This window comes from Scophthalmus maximus, chromosome 14 (assembly GCF_022379125.1).
Source record: "Scophthalmus maximus strain ysfricsl-2021 chromosome 14, ASM2237912v1, whole genome shotgun sequence".
In the NCBI taxonomy this organism is placed as follows: Eukaryota; Metazoa; Chordata; class Actinopteri; order Pleuronectiformes; family Scophthalmidae; genus Scophthalmus; species Scophthalmus maximus.
The window spans coordinates 16,850,246-16,863,938 of record NC_061528.1 but is presented as its reverse complement, the minus strand read 5'-3'; the positions used below and the strand labels follow the sequence as shown (position 1 = coordinate 16,863,938).

At 42.4% G+C, this 13,693-nt stretch overlaps 1 protein-coding gene across 1 annotated transcript in view; it reads right to left on the bottom strand.

Moving 5' to 3' along the window:
- pth2ra (parathyroid hormone 2 receptor a) overlaps positions 1 to 5,829 on the bottom strand; it is a 30,054-nt gene extending 24,225 nt beyond the window's left edge. The window contains exons 1-4 of the mRNA XM_035604803.2: positions 5,724 to 5,829; positions 4,138 to 4,248; positions 3,464 to 3,585; positions 860 to 957 (exon numbers count right to left, since the gene is read on the bottom strand). Of these exons, the coding sequence (XP_035460696.2) occupies positions 860 to 957; positions 3,464 to 3,585; positions 4,138 to 4,248; positions 5,724 to 5,829 (437 nt within the window). The remainder of the gene's footprint in view (positions 1 to 859; positions 958 to 3,463; positions 3,586 to 4,137; positions 4,249 to 5,723) is intronic.
- Between the last annotated feature and the right edge of the window lie 7,864 nt (positions 5,830 to 13,693).

Below are 13,693 nucleotides of genomic sequence, written 5' to 3'. Positions count from 1 at the left end.
ATGTTATTTTTACATGGTACCATCAAAGGACTACTCATTAACACAGTGAAAGCGTGTTCTCCGGTGGATTATCGTTGTGTAGGTAGGAGGTGGGAGAGATTTTTGGCAACACTCGTGCGGCCAAATGTTTCAGCGGCATACAGTCCAGCCCCTCTTCTCTGCAATGCCAGAGGCTGGGAATGTCACGGCGAGAGAGAGAGAGCGCTGATGAAATATTGAGTGGAATTCGATATGAGATTTTTGAGTTGGTTAATATCTTTTGTGAATGAAAAGGTGCTTATGGAAGAGTTATGGTTAACACAAGCAACAAAATGTTTATAAATGAGGCCCCTGGAGAGCCCGGCAAGTGGAATAATGAGAATAAAGGGAGTTGAATAAGTTATCTTTACATAAAGAAGAAGGGAGGGGGCCTCCTGTTTCACTTGCATCTGGTGGTGGGTGGTAAGGTTTTCTTGGCATCAAAATTTTTAAAATTAATTATTCATTTATGAAGAAACATTATTCATACTGTTCATTGAACTCTATGCTGAGTAATAAGGGACCTGCTGTGCATTGACTGAAAGAGGCTCTGGGTCAATTAACAGTCAATTAATTGACTGTTAATTCAATAATTTAGGACCATCTGCATTCTGCCCATGATAAGCAATAAATTCCATAGTTCCTGAAACAAAAACATCACCATCAGTAAAGCCTTACTGGCTCTTTATTCTGTTTCATCACCACTTTTCCTTTGCAAACATACCATATATATTAACAGCCCTATAGCAATATTTTCACTATGACATGGTAGTGTATAAGGATATAAATGCCTTGATTGTTTTAAAACATACACAATGGTCATTCTGATTAAAAAACTGACCTGAAGTATCCGATGATGAAGAAGGCCACTAGCAGGGAGCTGAAGGACACTGCGTAGCCGATGGTATACATGACATACAGCCGCTCGAAGAAGTCTTGCTGCGAACAGATATGAAGGATTAAACAGACTCACAAATTCTACAAAAATATCACTCGCAATTGCTTCGTTAAGAATGAAGCTGTAATGAAATTAAGAAAACCAACACCAACAATGTTTTTTTAGTGGTCTAATTATATTATATTTGTATGTAACAATAGTATGTGCACTGAGTGTTAAAGTTGAAACAGACGCTAATGCTGCAATGTAGCCTGCACACGAGAGTGGATCAATAACTCTTTCCGAGATAAGTTACCCAGTGTGAGTTTTGTCTAAAGATGAGTAAATAGAAAAAATGATTGTGGATTGATAAAATATCAGCATGCATGTGGAAGACTTACAGCCTTAATCTCTGAGAGATGAAGGCCTTTCAAAAGCTTCCGAACAGGAAAAAATATTTTACCAGAGCTTGTGCTGTCTGAAATCTTAGATAACGCTGTCTTTTCAACCACTGGTGAGACCAAAAGGAGCCAGAAGATTCCGCTGATAACTTGTACAAAGGATGGCTATAGCTCTCTCCCTCTAGAATCGTTTCATTACCACAGAGCAGATGACAAAAATCGTCCCCCAGGCAATATGGTTGCATAGATGAATGGGTTGAATATCTAACGGTTGATAACTGCAAAATAGTGAGACATTGTGTACAGGAACATCTGCACTGAACATGGGCTCGAAGTCCCATGGTCAAAATGGAAGCCAGCTCCAAAAGTGATTGAGAATGACCGAGCTAAGATCCTGTGGGACTTCCAGATCCAGACTGACAATCTGCTAATGGCTTACCAGCCAGACATCGCGTTGATCGACAAACAACAGAAGAGGGCGCTGGTAATAGATGTGGCAATCCCGATCGACGGCAACATGGGGAAAAAGGAACGCGAGAAGATGGAAAAAATACCAAGGGCTGAAAGAAGAGTTAGAAAAGATGTGGGGAGTAAAAGCAACAGTGTTGCCAGTAGTGATCGGAGCACTGGGGGCTGACCCACAAATTGGGTGAGTGACTCCAGCAGATTCCAGGTACAACATCTGAGGTCTCTGTCCAGAAGAGCGCAATCCTAGGAACAGCTAAGATACTGCGCAGAACGCTCAAACTCCCAGGCCTCTGGTAGAGGAGCCAAGCTTGAGGAAGACACACCACCCCACGTGGGAGGGGGTGAGAAGGCAATCATATATATATATATATATATATATATATATATATATATATATATATATTTGTAGTCCATATTTAGTTAGAGTTTTCGACTTAAGCGTCCCTGCTATCTGTAGTAAGAGGGTTGTTATGTTTCTCATGGTGCCCTATTATTCATGTCATTCAAAATGATCACTTTGCAAGTCATAACGAGGATAGATTTTCACTCAAGCCAATCCTCCATACTCAAATTGAACTACCAGGAAGTCAAGTGTCTAGTCTCATCTTTGTGACACAGGTCTGAAAACAATATATTAAACAATTATCCCCAGCAGGCGTAAGTAAAGCAGTAGAATGTTGGGTTGAGGAGAGATTAGCTTTCTTATGACGACAGCGCCAACACAAGAATGATGAGCAGTGTTTGCCGCAGGTACTCAATAAACAGGACCTGCTGCTTTGTGGACCACAGAAAAGAATCAATCAAAGACCATGACAGCTCAAAAACCCCACCGTGTGTCAAGACTCTGCCTCTGGAGTCAGTGGAGACCAAAGCAGAGATGAAACATGAGGGAATATTGCATTCAAATTATGGCTGTTGCCCAGAAACACACAACTAGTGTTGTTCTGTATATCTTCTTGCATACAACTTGATAAAATAATGTTTTCAGCGTTCAAAATAGTAATTACTCGGCTTGAAAATTATTTTCCTGAAAGTCTCGACTCATGATCGGGGCTTCACTGCCCTCTCTGTGATCATTTGTTAGAATAATAATAATAATAAATTTCATTTATAGAGCACTTGTCATTGCTAAAAGCAATGTTAAAGTAATGCAGAGTAGAAACAAGATAAAAGACGGTTTAAAAAGAAAAAAGAAGATTTGTTGCCCTTCCACTCTATCAGTTTGTTTATCCTCGGAAAAAGAATGCCTGTCAGATGCTGTTATATGATTAGTGAAGTTGTGGCCTTTGTGGTTATTATCAAAAAAGTAAATAGCATATTTAGGGGGTTGGTATCATCTAAGACGAAACACAACTATGTTGCAAAATCTGTGTGTATACATGTCATCTCTAACTTGATGTACAATATTTACTATATGTGAGAAATATTGGCTGTGTTAAATCATTCTTTTACTAATTGTCTTCATTGTCTGTCTTGACACTCTTAATATTGACAATGGTTTTGTTACTTTCTCTGTATTTATCACATTTGAGACATCAAACACTTGGTTTTACACATTGTCCTATATATGTACCTGACGTTGTATTGTCCCATCGGAAACTTGTAATGCTTAATACTACCTGTTCTCCCTTGGAAAAGGGATTCACCTGGTCAAAAAATGTAAATTATTTGCTGCTGTCCATATATTTTCCAGACATACTCTCTTTTCCTCTTCTCGGGGCTGAAGGAAGCGCAGACACTCTGAGTAGCTGCTCCATGTTTTGTTCCAACGCTCCACAAACACCCAGGAACCATTGACATCACACTTCCTGTAGGCATGTCCTGTTAACACAAATTATTTTACATGATTTTAGACAATACAAATGGATTTGGTCATAATAATACCAGTTCATGAAAACATTAAAGAAGGTTTAGAGATTTTAGCCTCCTTGTCTTGTAAAATGACGTCTTTCTACCAAGTCACAATAACAAAAGAGATTCTAATGTTTTTTGCTAATTAATGAATAATCATTGCATTATTCAAATAATATTTTAAGTGCCGTTCACCTAGTTTTAACATTTTTCTTTGTATATATTTTTTCAATACCAACAATACAACTCAAGTAACATAAAAAAGTTACTTTTCACCTCAAAAACATTTCCATTGGATGACAACTTTAGTACTTTCGCAATTATACAATGTTTTAAAATGCATAAATGCAAGAACAAGAACGATTTGAATAGAATTTTTTTTTTGAGGTGTGCTTTAAGATATGTTGCATTGTCTGAAGCCTTTATTTTCCTTTACATTTAAAGTTCCTTGCAGTATTGGAGTTCTCAGTGTCAGTGATGGTACATCTGTAAAAAGAAAAAATAAGGAAAAGAACGGTTGACCTGTGTGATTGAAGTCATAGATGTAAGAGGGGCAGGGAACCTTGGTAACCAGCCCAGGGGATCCTTGGGGCCAACATATAAGTCCGTCCCAGTCTGGCGGGCACACATCACCTGCAGTGAGAAGAAATGGTCAAAACACACACACACACACACACACACACACACACACACACACACACACACACACTTGGTTAAGGGTAATTTGTAGGCTTTTTAAAAAAACATTTATTGTTATATTTTCATGTGATTCCTAACCTTTTGTAACAGTTCATCTGATAATGAAATGATGATAAGTGGGTTCTTTGAAGGATGACATCAGTGTAAATGTAAAATGTAGTTTTATCAATAAAATGTTTATTGAATATTTGAGAAGTGACTAAAAGCACAAATTTTCATAATCAAATTCTAATATGTGAATAAAAGCCGACATTTTCATAATTCAATTCCAATATGTGAACAAAAGCACACAAATTCATGTTGTCTATGCATTGATCGTGCACAGAGTGGCAGAAATAGTTGCATGAATTAAGAGGAAAAATAGCTGGACAGAGAAATCAGAAACCCTGCTTTCTTTCCTCCCTCCACACAGCTGGCAAATCACAGTGCAAAGTGGGTGGATGTGCCAAATTGTCATTTTCAGAAAGTTACACAAATTGATGGTGTGATGCACAATGTTCTTTTTGAAAGTTGTCTTAGGGCAGCAGTTGCTATGCTGTTAAAACTGTATCTCTGTCTTTCTGTGTGATAGCACACTTTTAGCACTAACGGCCCCTAAGGCCATACAAGGGAACGGGGCAGCAGTTGGACTGCTTCTGTCGCGATGGGTTGCAATATTTTCGCAGACATGTGACTTATTTGCATTTATTTGTCATATTCCCCCAAAGATTTTTTTTTTTTAGCTTAAGCAGCGCACATGTTTCCCCAGTGTATCTACGTCAGTCCTGGATATTATCAGAGTTAAGTCAAACATCAGCTCCTTCACTGCTTTTTGTTGGACTGGGCTAATGGCTTCATGTAAGCTTAATAAGCTAGCTAGTTAGCTAGAGCTAATTAAATCTTCAAACTTCCAACAGCTGACAAAGTGGATGGTCTACAAAGAAATTTAGAAATTAAAAGTCTGCTTTTGTGTACATCTGTCTAAAAAAATCTCAGGAATCTTGGTAACAATAATGGTTAAACATTTTGCAGTAGCTGCCAAGGTTTCAACTAAACTGTCGACCTTGAAAAGGTTGACAAGCGAACCAAGAGTGACAAGCCTTCGCAACACATCTAAGTGTGTGGGTGTGTGTATATATATATATATACACACACACACACAACCACACACATCTGTGTGTATGTATGTGTCTTTTGAAAATATACTTTCTACAATAAATCCAAATAACCATCACTGATCATTTGAGATTATAAAATATTACTCCACAGTTGCTCCTGTTAAAGTTTTCTAAAACGTAAGTTTCCTTTTTGACAGATTTTGCATACAACTTACCAAATACATTGCTTTCACAATTCTAAACACCCCAAATGTGTTGAATTGTGTAGCATTTTACAGAAATGAAACTCTTTCTGTCCTTTTTTTTCTGTACCTGTGGACCCTTGGTCGATGTTGGAGAGGTTCTGGTAGCACTGAAGTTTGATTTCATAAAGGATGTACACTTGCTCCTGTGCTGAGAGAGGATCATCAAAGCCCATCTGTGGAGCACACAAAAACAAATTCCATCCATTCTTTGACCCATTACCTGTAATTGGCTTTTCAAAAACATTTGGGACATCTCGCCATATGCCAACTGCTGCGGGCCAGGCCAGCATTTGAAAAGTTGGCCGAGGAACAAAATGACATTGCACATGAACATAAATATTTCCTATTTCATTAACAGACAGGTGATTTTTCAGATCTGGTGACTGAGGAATCTGAAGCTCATTGGATTCATTGTTCACCCTGTTTGCTTTGTGGCATGGTGCAAACGAAGATGGTAAATTATTGGCGTAAAAGGATGCAAGAGGTCAGCAAAAATACTGTGGCATTCAAACCATAGGGTCCCAAAGTCCCATGCCAAGTATGCATTTAAAGGCCATCACTGAATTTTTGTTTTTTTGTTCCAACCACCACCAGAATTGATCTATTGACACAAACCGGCTGTGGCTCAAGAGGCAGAGACGGTCGTCCACTAACCCGAAAGGTCGACATTTCGATCCCAGTTTCCCCGAGTCCGCATGCCGATGCCGTCCTAGGGCAAGACACTTAACCCTTAATGGTCTCTGACGGCTCTGCTGACAGTGTATGAATGTGACAGAGAAAGTGTGGTTAATGGCTAGAAGAATGTGTGAATGTGACTTGTGCTGTAAAGTGCTTTGAGTGGTCAGTAAGACAACAAACGTGCTATATAAATATAGTACATTTACCAAACCCTGATTGTGTGGACAATATTTTCACATGCAACCATCAGGCCTAACCCTTTTTGGCTTTTTCTGTAACTAACTGTAAATTTTTGACATGTTGTAATCTCTGTTTGAGATCTTTCCAGAAAGTATCTAAAAGTCTACAAAGTTGAAAACTCTGGTCTGCATGGCTGTCAGTCATCCGGGCCACAGTACCTTCAGCGGACACACAGAGTCAAAGTTGATGTTTGAGTCTCGGAGGCATACTTGCCACTCCTCAAAAAGGCTTTCTCACTCGGCCGTTCACAACTCGATGTGGCAGGAGACTCATCACTGACACCATGGTCCCCGAGAAGGGATCACTGGGAAGACCATCTGTGTCCACTGCGTCTCCAACTCATCAGTCTGGCAGACAGTTTGACTGAGGTGTGAGAGACGGAGGGACATCGAGACAGACGGTTTTTCACCTCATTCCTCAATAGAATGAGAAATGCATTGCTCTCCGTGCTGGGATAAGGGAAAACACTGCGAGCCCAGGGTGTCACAAAAACCTTGTTTGCCTTTTAGGGTACGCTCCTAGAACTACGTCACTAAAGCCATGAACGGATGAGGTTGGAAAAACTGCAGTTCTTCAGCGGCTTTAAAGAACCTGCTGCAAAGGGGTGTAAAAGTGCGTTACAGGTTCATTTCAACATCTCAAAGAAGAATTGTCAGCGTTGTTCCTTAGACAGAAACGATAACTGTCCCTGAACCTCCATCTAGAATGACATTTTGTTTGTGAGGCCACTAGGACGATGACGTCACTTGCGTTGTTGACCGCATTCCGACCGAGTCGAAGAAACCCTGCTCCCACTGTCTCACGAAGGAGACATAATAAACGCAACTCTAAATTCAGTCATCTTCGCCAAAACTTTAAATACAGAGCGATCACAATTTGACATATTACCTTTCATTTTAAGCCCCAGCAATAGTAACATGTAATTCTGCCCATCTGTCTTACACTCACATCGCTTTTGCTGATTGGTGAAAGCTGTTATTAAACCCTTCAACTGTGGAATATATACCCTGTCACTTGATTTTTAGAATTTTCGGTTTGCTTTTAAGGAAGTAAATAAAGACTATTTGGAGTGTTGGAACTGTAAATACCTGGATTTTATGTTTACTCTTTCCCACGTTTCGCTCCCTGTTAATAGCTTTTGTGTTAGGTTCAGGGGACTTAATAATCCCTTGCATTAAGACGAGCATACACAGTAGCTGCAATTTGACCCCGTTTTTGACCCAATTTCGGATTCCCATTTTAGAGTTAAACGCTATTTCATCTTTGCCTTGCATCATTTGTCGTGCAATGTACAGTACAGAGGGTAATGAGGGGAGATCAGATGCTCCCGACCCGACCTGCTGTCGGATGGTCAGATGACTTTCTGATATGTCAGAAACTTTGGATGACCGTCTTCAAGCGCTCACACAGTTGTGGTATGGCCACGAGTCAATTCCCCCCCCCAAAAAAAACTCTGTGTGCCTGCTTGAACTGTCAAAAAAAGAGATGTCAAATGCTGAGTCAGTAAACATAGAGACCAGGCTGGTCAGGCTATGGCAACAGCATACAAAACACCTGCAGAAACCCAAACTCTCAGTTCTGCCTCTTTCCCTGCTTCAGATCGGATCATCAGCCAGTCAAATGTGCACATTCCCTATTCCCTTTGGTTAAATTCTTTAACCGTCACCTGTCTCTCTGTGTTTTGGGTTTTCCGCATTGTGACTCCAGCCCAAAACTCCAGTTGATGTATTTTCTCATCTTTGCTTATTGGTAGAAGCGGCAAGGCTTCCTGCATGTTTTATCGAGATCTGAAAAAACAAACGTGATTTTTGGGAGACTGGGTTGTATGAAGGGAAAAGGAGAGACAGCGAAAGGAAGATAAATGATAAAACGGGAGTCAATTTTAAGTTACGTTTGACTGGTGAAAATAGAGGTGCTTTTTATTTACTGCAATCTATGGTGTGTGTGTGTGTGTGTGTGCGCGGTCACAGACAATAAGTGTGTGCATCTTTTGTCAGCAGCGGTTCACTACATTCGCAACATTTAATGTGACACCACATTCCGGAAAATGTTTTCCTGTACCTCCAACACATACAAGCAGGGCCAACTCTGATTTGTGGACAGTAAGTTAAGGGTGAAACAATATTTTTTCATGACACACACTGGCCCCTATCACTTTTTTCCCCACAAGAAAATTTTACTTTGCAAAACTCAAAAGCACATCCATTCTTTTTCTTCCCTCACTGAGAATTCTACAATCTGTAAAAGTGGCCAACATAAATAGTCCTGCAGGCAAAAGCAAGCTACAATTTCAAAGATATCATACAATCAGAAGTCTAGGCAAATATGTAGGACATTACTATAAAATGTATACAAGTGGCTGAAAGTTGCAATGAGTGCAAATGCTATAATAATAATAATAGTAATAAAAATGACAGGAGCTGCACAGAGCAGCTTGCGGTTGCTGTCCACAGGATAAATAGCTGTGTTACAGCACCAGGCTTGAAAACCGGTCCATTGAAAACATTTATATTTCTCTTTTGCGGCACAACACTGCTCATCAAGCGGTTGAAAGAAGATTCCGGCCATTGTCACCTGCAAATGCACCATCTGTCATTTCAAAAAGTTTCGACGCTCGGCACGCTGGACGTTCTCTGGCCTGAAATTGTCGGATGATTCTCACATCTGCATCAGAGCAATATTTTGCCCAAAGTCTGGCTCGGGTGCGAGAATAACCGACAAAGGTCTGACTCCGGGCTTCTCGCCTGGACCCACGTCCGTCCCTTTCCTTCAACCATTCTGAAAATAGATATGGTGTTGCACCCGCTGTGCGCTGAATCCATTCAAAAGGGCAGAGAGAAAAATGAACGTGACTTATGCAGCGGAAAACGCGTAAATTCAGATAATAACCTTAAAAGGGGCTAATTTTTTAATCAGTGTGACAAAATGACTTAAGTCCAGTAAACAGTCGTCTCTTCTGCGGGAATGGACGACTGTTTCCCCTTATCTCGTCTCTTAACTCCATCCTCGTCTCGGCCGTATCTGCCTTGCTTGCAATTCTGGGAATGGTTTACTGCAACCCCTGCCACACTCATCATGTCAGCAGGTGGGATACTTCCGCCAGGCACGAAAAAACTAAATTAGAGCAGGAAGCGTATTTTTTTTTCTTTTTTCTTTTCCATTTCGAGTCCACACACATCCAATCAGAGGAGCGGCTGACAGCTCCACGAGCTGCACCGCCGTTCAATCTTCCAACGCCTGCGTGGTTTCTCCTGCTCCTTTTTTCGGCACGATCTCTTAACGGTCCTGATAACCGCACTGTATTTATGTGCTTAAAGATAAATGATCTCCTTGTTACTGAAGCTGACTCCGAGGTACACTTTCGCCACAAGGCATTTTGTGGCGGCAGTCATATGTGCTAACATAAGTAGTTTGATATATTCTGAAAAGATAGAAGACTGTCTTTAATCCATAATGTTCATGTTTATTGTTGACATTTTAAATTCATTCCCGAAAAAATGCAAAATGGAAAAGGAATCTTCCTCTTCTCTTTCTTTTTTTCTTCTTCTCATACCTGGCCCTAATACTCCTCCGAACACCGCCTCACTCTTCTCCGGTGGGTTGGTTTTGGGAGAACAAAACATGAACAGAGGTGCAACTAAAGTGCATTTCTCTCTAAAAGCCAGATTCATCGGAGGCAATTGAAAACCACTTAAAAATCTCAAATATGGTACGAAGCCTGTACAGCAAATTTTTTTGAATGAGGTTGGATCTGATTCCGTGGCCAGAGCGTCTTTCTTTTCCCAAATGACTCATTATTCTGCTATTCCCCATTCGGTCGACTTGCAACAGCAACACAACTCCGGTTGAGCTGCGCCCTTACACACACACACAGTGAGGTCTTCCACAGCAGAGCCAGGAGAATTGTACGACTACGGCCTGAGCACAGCGAAAGTGGTGTCTACCGGGTGACCTACTGAATCTTGCCTTTCTACCTAGGGACGGTAAAAAAAAGAAAAAAAAAGAAAAATGGATACTTCTAATGGGCCACCAACATGGAAGGAATATTTCCAGGAAACTGTTCCAGGGCAAGCATTAGTAAACATTACGTGCATACAGTAGCCTGTGTATGAATCAGCCCTCTGACGCTTCTCAGTGTTTCAGTGGGTTTGGTGCTGAAGGCGCTGTCCATGGTGCTGAGGAATCAGGCTCAATTAATCCTGGTTTCAAAGCAAAGTGATATATATATATATATATATATATATATATATATATATATAACACTAGAATGCTAACATTATGACACATCAGTACTTTTCAGCTGTTACACTCATATGCCATCATTTTCTCCGTTGCCGATTCTTCCCAAATTAAGTCAGGCTAATTCGTTTTTTCTTTTTATTTGTACATCTCTACATGCTTCCATTATACATGTGCACAATAATAATAATAGCAATTGTCTTCTCACCTGTGCGAGCACCGCAGCCCAGCAGAGGAAAAAGTTGAGGAGCAGCACCGGCGAGCGCCAGGTCTCCGTTCCCGCGCGCAGCCTCATGCTCGAGATGAACGCGCCCTCCGCGCTCGGCGCGTCACCGTGCCAGAGCGGCGCATCGCGAGGAGAAGTGGCCCCGCGCGTCGTGGCGCAAAAGCTGAGAACGTCCAGCGACCCGAGGGGGGAGGATGGAGCCGGCCGGACCTGGAGCGTGGTCGTCGGGTCATTCCTCGCCCGGGGCACGCGTGTGCGCTGCGGCGGGCTCCGTGCAGCGGGTTGGATGGCGCGCGGAGAGAGAGAGAGAGACCTCCGTCCGTCTGCGGTGAGCCGCGCGCAGGGGAGAGGAAGAGTTTGGATTTGACGCTCACGCACTGGGAGAAAACAGACACCCCCTTTGAACCTATAGGGACGAGTCTCAAGACAAATGGTCGCTGCTTCGCCGACGTGGAGGGTCGCCTGTACTACTCACCCCACATTCGTTTTGGGGCATGATGTATGGAGTCATGGCAGTGCCATAATCAAAACAAATCTCAAAGAAAATCTGTGAAATAATTAGAAAAGAAATGTTCAAAATACACTACTTTCCAACTGCATTCTCTGATAGACATTAGGTCTTTTATTTATTTGAATCCCATTATATTCCACTCATTCTTCTTTTGTTTGTTGCTTTTGCTTTTTTTCTATTGCGGGGTTCACAAATGTGTAGTTTTCCTGGAGACGGGTACAGTGGTTCCGCACTTGCCCGTCTTTACGTGGAATCTTTGATTTCCCCCTCTTCCGTTCAGTACCTGTGCCTCTTGCCCTCTCTCTCGTTGTGCCGTTGTCTTGCCTTGTCTGGGTGCTTTTCTTCTTTTCCATCCCGTCCCCTGCGGCGGAGCGATGGTTCTGGCATGTAGTGAGTTCCCTCTCACAGTCCAGTCGTACAGATTGCCGCCGATCCGCAGTGGGGAAACGGACACCTCCCTCTGATATAAGCCCTCTTCAGATCAAGACACATCCTGATGTGGTCTCCTGCTTGCTCCTGGGGCAACTGCGAAAAGAGTTCACCCGTGCTCCTCCACTCTTTCCATGACGTCCACTGCAGCCACTAAATCATTTCTCCTCCACCGCTTCCCCTCGCGCTCCATCCCTCCAGTTTACGATGCAGTCCCCTTTTTTTCCGTGCACTTTCAAAAAGCCGCGCTCACCTTGATGACATCGTCAGGGTTGTGGGTTTAGGGTTAGGGTTCTCTCCTCGCGGTTCAGCAAGCTCCTCCGGAGACGGAGAAGTACGAACTGGACAGTGTCCGACGACACTGAGGTGGATACAGGAAAAGGCTAAGGCCCTTTAATGGCTGCTACGGATGTTCGACCGGTCTGTGGTGGCCTTCTCTGCTGTGGTGGCACAGGGAACAAGCTGGTGAGGGATGTAGGGGATGGAGCTGCACAGTGTGGAGACAGCGGCAGAGAAGGGGATGAGAGGAAAGCTGAACGCCATCATGGACATTCCCTCTTATCCCCTGATTAAGCAGATGCGGCATGTTCAGTTCCATACTCCAGCCAAGTGCCCTCAAAGCGTTTAGGAGTGTGTGTGTGTGTGTGTGTGTGTGTGTGTGTTCCTTTGTTCCATCAGCAAAGCGGACTGCACAACGCCCCAGCACCTACAGTCTAAGACCCGAAGACGACAATCAGAGTAAAAATGATTGCTTTTCACAAGTTTCCCCACCCCAAAAGACAGTGTGACGGAGTTGATAAAGTTTCTGGTGGGAATATTGGACTGAGAGATGTCCGCATGGTGCGTTCACACATGATGTGAGGCTTGTTATTGTCAACTACAAGTTGTTGTTTTTTTCAGTTTTACTTTGTCTTGGTAATGCGCTGTCATTAGCCGTCTATATAAATGAATAACAAGTATATAAATATAGTATTCTATTATAATGATAGCTAATATTTGATGGGAGGATAAAACATACCTATACAACATGCTGCATCTTAAATCAAACTATCTGTGCATATACAAACTCAGTAGAAGTCTTGAAGACCTGTATACAAACCTGTTTTGTTTTTTCCATTTCATGTTTTGTGTGTGTGTGTGTGTGTGTGTGTGTGTGTGTGTGTGTGCGTGCGTGCGTGCGTGCGTGCGTGCGTGCGTGCGACCAATGCAGCAAAGATGATTTATGAAGCTGAATGTGAAGGATGAGATGTTCATGTTCCAACTACAGATACACCATTTGCACTCATAGTAATTCATAGTAATTCACCAGAAACTCTTTTCATTTCAAAATCATGTATGCCCGACGAATAAAATCCAGAAATCTCTGACATCCCCCCCCCCCCCCTCCCCATATAATGAATGTGCTCCAATCTGCTTCTTGATTTGGGGAAGCACCTCGCTTATTAGCACACGTTATTGTCAGTCTTTGCCCTCCACTCTCTCCTGCTTTGTTCACCCCCTACGCAAAATATCTGCACTTAATCTCTAATTATATTCCCGAATAAATGGAGAGCCATTGGCCCGGTGCGCACACGGACCGTATAGCTGCCTGGTGACTAACTGACGAGCTGCTGCACCCAGTGCGTATGCCAGCACACATCACCCTGTGTAACTGTCGACGGCATGGGGCTGTGAAATTGCACGTCTGTGGGCCAGTATCAGCCCTACATGTAAC